This window comes from Myotis brandtii, unplaced genomic scaffold, assembly GCF_000412655.1.
Source record: "Myotis brandtii unplaced genomic scaffold, ASM41265v1 scaffold118, whole genome shotgun sequence".
Taxonomy (NCBI): domain Eukaryota; kingdom Metazoa; phylum Chordata; class Mammalia; order Chiroptera; family Vespertilionidae; genus Myotis; species Myotis brandtii.
This window is the reverse complement of record NW_005354090.1, coordinates 924,846-934,835: the sequence shown is the minus strand read 5'-3', so window position 1 is coordinate 934,835 and position 9,990 is coordinate 924,846. Positions and strand designations below refer to the sequence as shown.

At 35.5% G+C, this 9,990-nt stretch overlaps 1 protein-coding gene across 1 annotated transcript in view; it reads right to left on the bottom strand.

Annotated features, from left to right (window-relative positions):
- Positions 1–9,482, bottom strand: part of IGF2BP2 (insulin-like growth factor 2 mRNA binding protein 2) — a 174,482-nt gene extending 165,000 nt beyond the window's left edge. Inside the window, exon 1 of the mRNA XM_014530533.1 lies at positions 9,400–9,482. Coding sequence (XP_014386019.1) covers positions 9,400–9,434 — 35 coding nt within the window. The 5' untranslated portion in view covers positions 9,435–9,482. The remainder of the gene's footprint in view (positions 1–9,399) is intronic.
- Positions 9,483–9,990: the final 508 nt, after the last annotated feature.

Here is a 9,990-nt window from a genome sequence, read left to right as displayed (position 1 = left end):
GGGGGGATGGGAGTGGGGAAGCTTTCAGCCCTGGGAAAATCCTTCGCAAGTTTTCAACCCTCACAAAAGCCTACAAGGACGTTTGACCCCCACAACCATTGAGGAGCGCATGTCTGCTTCACTTGCCGAGTAAGTATACGCCACAGAACCCATACATTCCAACACATTGAGCAAGCACACACAGGCCTCCCGGCTTCCCCAAACTCAGCCCGCGAGGGGGCACAGGGTGGAGGCAGGCCCGCACACCAGGCACCTTCCAGCCCTGCCCCACCATCCAAACACAAAGGAGAAGTGGCCAGCGTGGGGCCTCATCGAAAGAAATGTAAAACCTTTTGTGGGGCAGGCCAGCCCCGTACTCCTAGACTTTTTAAACATCAAAGAAAAGAACAACTTGTGGGAGACTTCCAGTCCTGTGCCACCACTGGAATCACTTACTGTCTTCTACACACCATCGGTGAGCACCAGTCTCTCCCATGTGCTCTCCAGAGAGTGCACGAGCAACCTGACAAAGTTCAGTCACCTATGCTTGTATGGCTGCCTGCCTCCTTCCTCTCTCTCTCCTTTCTACTCAGTCTCCCTCCCTCTCTCCCTCTCTTTTTCCTTTCCCTTTCTCTTCCCTCTCTGCTTCCTTTCCTCCTTCCCTTCCTCCTTTCTTCTTTCTTCCTTACAACTGAAGAGGCTAAACTGCATTTTTTCGGTGTTACATTGTTTCATCATCTACCTCTGACTCAAAAGATACATAAACATTTTACTCCAAAACCTTATCCATACAATGATAATGAAAAACACCTTTTCTCCCCCTCCAAATATCCACTGTTAAAAATCACAAAGATCAGGAGGGACTAAAGTAAAAGGGCTCCTTGATATACAAAAAAAACTAAACAGCCTATCCTCAAATGAGCTTTTCAAATTACCTTCTATTTCATGAATTGGTTTGAGGTTAACCTGTCCACAGGATCAACACTCAATTACATACTTTTCACTTTGTTTTTTGAAGAGAAAGAATGAAGAGAAGATATAACATGGTAATAAGGATGTTTCTCTGATAATATTTTAAGCTCTATTAGAAGTTCTTGACTGAGAAAACTCATTATTTTAACCTCATAATAAATTTCATAAAATCATGTTCTTATCAAATAAGCACCTCTATACTTAGAAGCAAAACTCTTATATATCTCATTTCATTGGCAATATCATTGCATCTTAATTCCTATTTACTAAAAAAAAAGTCACAAAAAATGCATTGTAAGTTTATGTATTATATCCAAAAACACATATATATCTTTTCTACTTCCTTTGCTATCACTGACATTTTCATGGGTCAAAAAAGTTTAAAACTTTCTAATGTTAATAAGATGAACCACTTTATAAAAGGTAATTTGGAAGAATCCCTTCTTTTCCTTCTCCAAACCCTAGACATGTTCAAATACACAGATAAAAATGAAAGCATATCAAACTTCGTGCAACATTCTAGGTCCTGAACAAAAAAGCTTGAGTTTTGTGTGGTTTTTTTTTTCCAGGATTAAAATAAATATATATATCTCAGACCCTCCCCCCATACTGCATACATATATGTTTTTCACACTTAATTTTTAGCCACAATGATATTTTTAAAACATCTTTTTAACTTTATATAATTACCAATGGTTCTACTATAGGCTACTTCAAGAAAGCTTCTTCAAATTATGACTAACACTTTTAGTTTTCTTTCCCTTGCACTATATTAAAAATATACTAAACTTCAGTGTCATTTCCTCTGCCTATCAGTAGCATACATGTAAATTTTATCTCTTATTCTGAGCTGGGAAAAATATACAAAGTTACTCTATAACCTATGTACACATTAGCAAACGTCCTACTTTATTGTTGGGGTGCTGCTACTATATTCAAATGAGATGGACCACGAGGGTAACAGGGCCACGGCTTCTAGGAAGCAGGTGGTCAGGCAGAAGGAGGGGCTTTGGCGCCTGAAGCTTTGCGGTCCTACTGTAAAAGGGATGACATACAGCTCTCTCCAGTCTGTGGTCAGGATGAAATACGTAAAAGGCCTAGTCCAGTGCCCAGCCATCAGTCACCTCTCTTCCTTCTCCCATCTCCTGAATCAGAATTCCACAGAACATGCGATACCCACTCTGAACTGCACGAACTTAAAGAATGAAACACCTAGGGAGTTGGAAATAATCTTCTTTCACCTATTCTTTTTCTTGATAATTCCTTCCTCCCTCCCCCCACCACTATCATAAACAGGAGTGTACACAAAAGTTAAAGGAAATGAGGATAAATGCCGAAGTTTACAATTGAGGAAAAATGGACTGTACTGCACATGCTTAGTTTCTTGACTATGTTTTTGAGGGATTATATCATTAATGAAGAACGCTGAGAAAACTTTATGGATGCTATCCTGTTAATACTCATTCCATCCCCATGGGAGAGGTCAAAGGCTATATTCAACACGGAGAGTGAAGCAGAGAGAGGCACCAAATCTGGGGCAAGACCTGGCAGCCGCCAGGAAAACACTTAAACCAAAACACAGATCTGCCCTCCAGCAATGTTTTGGCTGAAACCTGTGAAGAACCCATCCTAGACTTTCATTTACCACGGCTACCTGTGCGATCTGTATGGCTCAGGTGCTGAAAGAAATATCTTTCCTGGCAATGTCCTATTTCATAACACAAAGAAGGCAACCCTGAAAAAGGCAATGTAAAAACAAAATACAACCTGCTTAGTTAGGCACCCCCCACTTCTGTCTAAGGGCAAGCATGAGGATGGGAGGAGGTAACGCTGCTGGTAATCTTTAGATTACCTCTGTTTCTAATTATGTTCTCTAAAAAACTGTAACCAAGTATAGGTAATGCAGACTGGTGTAAGAATAAGACTGTTGCAATGGGTCATTCACAAACAAACCTATTTTTATCATAACTCTTGAATGGCACCCTTTGCATCTTACAACAGTTTCAGGTGACTTCTTTAATTTAAACTACGTAAATGTAGGTGAAGCACACTGGACTGAAGCTCAGAAGACCTGAGTTCCAGCTCTAATGGCCATGAGGCTTTAGGGCAAATTATTAAATTTCTCTGAGACTCAGTTTCCTCGTCTGTAAAAAGGGGGATATTAATTGTCCAATATTCTTCATTTGAAATGAATGAAATATGTGAAAGAGGCTGTGACATCATCAGCACTATATAAATGTAAGATGTGGCAGGTGCTTAAAAATACATTAATCTCCCTGAGATAAGGATACTTTTTACCCATGGAATCATGAAACAACCATTCTGGTCATATTTAAAACAAATATTAAAAATCCAAACTTCCCCTAAGGCAAACTGTCACGCATTTGTACACATTATTTATATGCTAATAAGAGAAACTGAAAATACCATTCTTATTGCAATGATCCCATAACATACTTCCTTGGTCATTAGGTACAACGTTTCTTATAATCTGGATAAGTATTAGAAAGTCTAAAACATGTATCAGACCTCTTAATTTTCATTTATTGGACTCATTAAAATACCTATTTTATGAAATGTTCTTGGTAGTAAACAGAATGGGAAAATTCTAACTAAACATTCATATTTTAAGAAATAACATGTAAAACAGATAAATAACCAGGAAATCCAGGAATAAGCAAATAAAACGTACCTCAAAACTGTAAGCCTATTATTTAGAGAGAACCAGAGGCTTGGAGAGGAGACATATTATCTATTAAATGATGGACATATGCTGAGCTTTTGGACTTCATTGTCTGCTAGTAATGCAATAGCATTCATTTTCTCTGGTCTACTTACTCTACACCTCAATATGTCATTAGAGTCTAAACCAAACTAAAGAAACAGTTATTATAGTCCCCATCCTCTTTGTAAGCCCAATCAACAGAATCTGAATTTTTTTGCAGAAGAAAATAATTTTTCTTCACTATTTTATGGAAAGACCAGACTAAAGTCCATCATCAACACAGGAAAAGTAAAACCTTAAAAATAATGCTTTGAGCGCTCTGCAATTTTGCTTCCCAAAATAGAACCCATACAGTCCATGCCACCAAATGAAAATTACAAGTTTGTAAGCATGAAGTCAAATTATAAAGTAAAAGATTTTTTTAAAAAATTTAATGGTGATAATCAGAGGAAACACTAACTGGTAGGTGTTTCTTATTTATTTGCTATTATGTTTCCTTCAATGACAGTGGTTTGAATAACTACCCAAAGATTTAAGTATAAAAAGAATTAAACTTTGACTAATAAATTTGGACATGTTTTATTAAACAGATTTGTTTCACCCTTTAAATTAAGAAGTTAATCATAACTTTTGAGAGATTATGTTTTTATGCAAAGTTTTAGAAAATTGGTTTAGCCAAGCTCCACCACTCTCTTCTTTAAGAACAGAGAGCCCCGCGGAAAAGAACATTGAAGGCACTTTAGTGATATTTAAATAGAATTTTTAAAAATACTTTTTGAAATATCTAATTTAACATCTTCCAAAGAAACCAGTTTAATCCTATGTTTCTTCTAATGAAATTGATTTTCTCACAGTACATTTGTTTTGCAAAATAATGTATTGCCTTGCCCAGTATAGAATTTCTAAAGAAATATGCATATGCAAATCTTGAATTTTCTAACACTTAAAAATGGCTTACAGATCATCAAAGCCTTCACAGTCACTTGTTAACTGTATTAGTGAGAGGGGACATCCAAGCAAAAAGGAAGGAGAGTAAAGTTTGCATTGGATAGTCCTTCCAGCGGCATGCTCACTGAAGAAGCCACTAAGGTGCCAGTGCCTGGCTTCCACAAGGTTAACCTCCTACGAGTTATGCATCACTCAAGGCAAATATCATTGGATTTCATTCCCTTTGTCACAAGGTTCAAACGTCTATTGATTTTCATTTGCCTGTTCATAACTGAAATCCAGAGTAATTGTTGCTCAATTAAAGATTTCCTTCTCTTCCCTCTAGATACCATCTGTTTGAAACTACTGTCCCCAACAAAACACACACACACACACACACACACACCCATGTGCACACACCCCACTGAATCAGAGATGACACACTGAAGTTTAAATAATATCCTCTAACAACTCTGACCAATTGCTCATCTACTTTTGAGGATTTCATTAGCAGACTTGGAAGAGTGATTCAGCAGTCGACAGCAAATATTTATAAAGTTGAAAAGTATCAAATATGTATAAATAGTTCCTGTAGAAATCTGTCTTTCATAGTTTTGACTTTTAATAAATGTACCCAAGTTACTTTTCTTTTACACACATTTTAACATTATTTACATCCCCCAGTTTAAAAAACAGAGCTACTTCCATAAAATCAAAACAATAGTGAAATGTTAACTTTAACCTGCAATTAGTTATAACTTTTCTAATGTCCTTTAAAATATCTTTCTTGAAAAATATATACTTTACATCTTTATGTATAAAAGGTGTTATACAACTATTACTAATATCCTCTCATTTTCTCTATATAAATGATAATCTCAAGTTAACATAAAAAAACAACTCTGAGACCATAATTTACTGGTCATCTTATACTAAGGCATAATTACAAAAAAATTTATTATTTTTGAAAACACAATTTGGCAAATGTATTACATACCACCCAATCACCTTTTAGAATATTTAGGTGTTTAGCGATTTAATACTTTTATAAGTTGCTATGATACAAATTAAAATTGATATGAATTTGGAAAATTGGAAAATCAAGCAGTATATAAAATCTATTTTGATTTATAGATTTCAATGTTTTTTTAATATTTAACTAAATGTAAAAACATCAAATGACCAGTCATTTAAAAACAAAGTAGAATTTTAAACCTATGTTATTACATAAATTATCAAGTAATTTTTTTCTTTATTGCTTCCATTTTAATTTTAATAAATTACCTCCTAAAGGTCACAAAAATGTGATTCTCTATGACATTACCTAGAACCACATAAAAAAAATTATTAGTCTTTTTTAAAATGGGAAACTAAACATTCAACTTAAAGTCAAATCAAAAGTAACCTGACAGTTTGATATAAAAATTTTACCTTAAGATGTAGTATATCCACATATGGAACCTATATAATTAAATCCAGGCATTAATTTCCAATTCAACAAATTCTTGATAGAAGAGGCTACCATATGATTTTAACCTCTTAAAATCTTTTCTGTTGCTACAGAATTAAAAATTGATGTGGTAAAAGCCTTTGTTGTAGGGAGGGCTAGAAGTTGGGTGTTTTTTTCTTTTTGGTATTTAATTCAACTATACACAATGTAGTACATACAAGCAAAATACAATTGAGATACTGTTTTCTTTAACATTCCTATAGGAGACCAAATTCATTTGCATTGGAGAGAACACAATTACTGATTTTTAAGTCATGAAAGACAAATTCATAGCTTTTTCCTACACTACCTCATAGTATTCACACCATCTCAGTGAAAGCATGTCTAGCACCAATTAGTTACTTCCTAGAAGTGGGCAGAAATTGCATTTTTCAAAGTTTTGTTTCTTACAGAATCATTCAACTTCAGTTACAAAGCACATTCAAGTTAGCATATGTCTTAGTTCAAAACAATTTATACAGTGTCTATACACACACACACACACACATACACACACACAACTAAACACTAATCGACATCAAAAATGAAATTTCTATCAAGGAAACTTCCACAGCTTTCAACAGAACTTTAAAGCTCTTACCAGTTTGTTCCTCATTGAGAAATCTTTGTTTCATATATACTACCAAGAAATATGAATAGAGAAAAAAAGATTCAAAGATTTTTATTCAACGGAGCCTGAACCCAACTTAGAAAGAGAAATATATGGTTTGTATATGGTTTACATTACAATAATTTGCATCTAATAAGAATGAAATACATGTGGCAAAAAGAGGAAAAAGAGTTTTCTATTTCTGAGTGACCTTAGAAAATAATGGTATCTAGTCTGTCTAACATAACAGCACATATAAACTGATATACCAAAGACCCAATTGGTAAGCAAATGGCATGCCAATAATTTCATAACTTAAGATAAAAACATCTCTTCCCAAAGTATCATTGGCTTAAAAAAATCTATTCAAAATGTATACATTAAAACTGATTCTTGAGAACACAAAGAAATCAGAACAATATAAAGAGTATGAGCACTCAACTGTTGAATGATTATTTAAGTAAGCAAGCAATCAAAATGAATTGTTTTCTTCACATTTTCACTTCAGCTAACACAAAACCACATATAGAACTGACTTAACTCTGACAAATTTACTCCTAATGTGTTAATTTTCATAGAAATGCAACAAAAGAACACTAAAATAGTCACCATATAATATAAAAGCTTTGGTTTCAAATGTCACAGTACCCTGCTTTTTGAAAGCCACCACTGTGGTAGTGCCCTGTACATGAGAACACACAGCTGCTCCATCCCAGGAGTCTGAGCTCAGTACATACCACTCACTAGCTATCTCTCCCTTAGCCTGCAGTACAAGTAACTAATTTCTGCATTTTAAACTAATAAAGGGAAAAAAAAAGATTAAAACCATCCAATCAGAAATGATGTAACCCTCTACAGCAACAGCTTATGCATACATTTGGTATGTCAGACATCTTCAGTGTAGTGAATCATACACAGCACACTTTAATCTGCCTCCTAGGTATTTCCTATCGCCCACATGTTCAAAGAAATCATGCACTAATAGGGCTGTATAAGCCTTAGATTGCTCTTTATTTAATTAATACTAAAAATCTAGGATATGCTCTTAATTCTGAACTCTTATATAAACACCACAAAATTATTTAAATAACACTCCATCTACCAGCAAATTACCTCTGCCTTTTGAACAACAACAAAAAAATAGTATGTTTGTGAGAAGTTTTAAGAGATACTAATAACTTTAGATAAACTGGTTTTCACTTATATTGCAACATGAAATGAGACACCAAAGTTAAAATAGCACTGAGTTTTACAAATCATAACCTAAAAAAAAGGACTCAAAACAGCTATATTGCCAATACAATTAGGCATTTGTAGAAACATAGCCAATTAAATATTTTAGGTGATTCTTTCAAACTTTGTTCAATATATTCAAATTTTCAAGTGTTGTAAGATTAATAATTTAAACTTACAACAAATAATATATCAGAAAGCTACAACTTGGATTTCTCAAGCAAAAAAATAAGGTATACAAATTTAGAATACATCTTTTCCTAGAGAGAACTAGCTATATATTACACACAAAACTGCAAATCACAACTTTTACCTTTTTTTTAAAAAGTATTAAGTTGTTTTCTGATATGCCACAGAATCATTTGCAAACAAAAGATGTTCTTATTGCTTAGTTAAGATAAAACATATCTGTAAATGTGCACACAATTTTTAAAAATCCTTTAACAAAATATCTAAGCATTCATTAAATTTGGGTAGTTTGTTTTAAAATCTATTCAATCCTGGCAAAAATCAAGTAAATGATTACATTATTGAGTATCAGAGATTTTAAAGATAGTAAATCAAAGACTTAGAGTCTCTCCAATTCAGCTACTTAATGACTAATGGTGAAGAAATGTGTGTGAATGGGATACAAACTAAGTTACAACACATTGGAAGAAAAAAATCTAGAATAAGTAATAAAGGGTCCAAATTTCCAAATTTAAAGTCCACAATGAACTTTAAAACAAAGATGTTGTTCATTCTCTCCTCCTGGACAGACATTTCTCATGTAAGCAAATCACAGGAGAATTCCAATCTCCACAAACCTTTTTACTCCTTCATTAACAACAGTGCAGTTAAATATAACTATAGATTTCATAGTGATATTAGGTTAGCCTCAAACATATCTTAAAAGCAACAACAAAGCGCTCAGAAGCAATATTCAGCAGTCACAGTGACTCCAAAAGTCTGGCTTTTAACTGCTATCCAATCCAAACAACCCACTTCTTAATAGTACTATGCAAAATATTGACCCCTTACTAAATTATTTTATTATTCAACATTAAGTTAGCTAAAAAAGAAAACTAATTAATTGCTAAGTTTGGTTAAGCAATTTAGCTGACACAGTAAATATTTACTCTTAACATCTCACAGGAAGTCTTGACAAGCATTTGTTACCATTGTGCTGTGGGTAGGGATGGGAGGCAAGTTTTGACAAACAAGTTAAACAGTCGCTGCAAAATTTAACATAGCTCGTGCTCGATACACACACACACTACTCCCAATAAGGCACCAGATATTTTCCAAGACCAGTAAACACCTTATATAATGAAAGTAAATAATGTAACTTTCTAAACTATCTTATATCCAATAACAAAACAAATGCCTTTTTACAAAATTACAAAAGCACCTTTTAAAAAACGGAGTGCATTTTTTACTTATACGTAAGCCCAATCACAAAATAACTAAGCAAAATATATTTACCTGAGCTTTTTAGAGACTGAGTAATCAACTTCCATGATTTTCCCATGCAATTCCACTTTACCTTTAAAACAGAAATTAAAGCACTCAGAACCATCCTTGTATGAAACCGGCGGGGGTCTAGGAGGGGCACGCACAGAACTCCACGCTCGGGCTCCGCCTTCGGGCGCCCTCAAGGGGTCTCCTACCGGCTCCAGCTGGGCAAACTTGGTTCCCAGTGGGAAGAAAGATGGGCGCCCCGGCTCTGGGGACGACATGGGAAGGGTGTGAGCCAGGATCCGACCCCAGGTATAGCTGTGGGTGGCATTACCGGAAAAACAAATTTACTAAAGAGCGGCGCCAATTTGAAAGGATGAGCTCATTTGAAACTCAAGCTGCAGGGCTGGCGCGGCCCCGTTTCCCTCGGCCCCCACCTCTTCATTACGCTGCCCGGGGTCCCGAAGCCTCCGCTGCGCTCCCCTCCCAGCCTAGTCCTCCCCTTGGCCCCCAAAAGACGCGCAGAAGCCCCCTGGGGTCCACTCCTGCAAGAGGCTAGTCCCCGCGGGCTTCTGGGTGTCACCTTGGCCTCGCCGCCGCCCCGCCCCCACTCCGCGC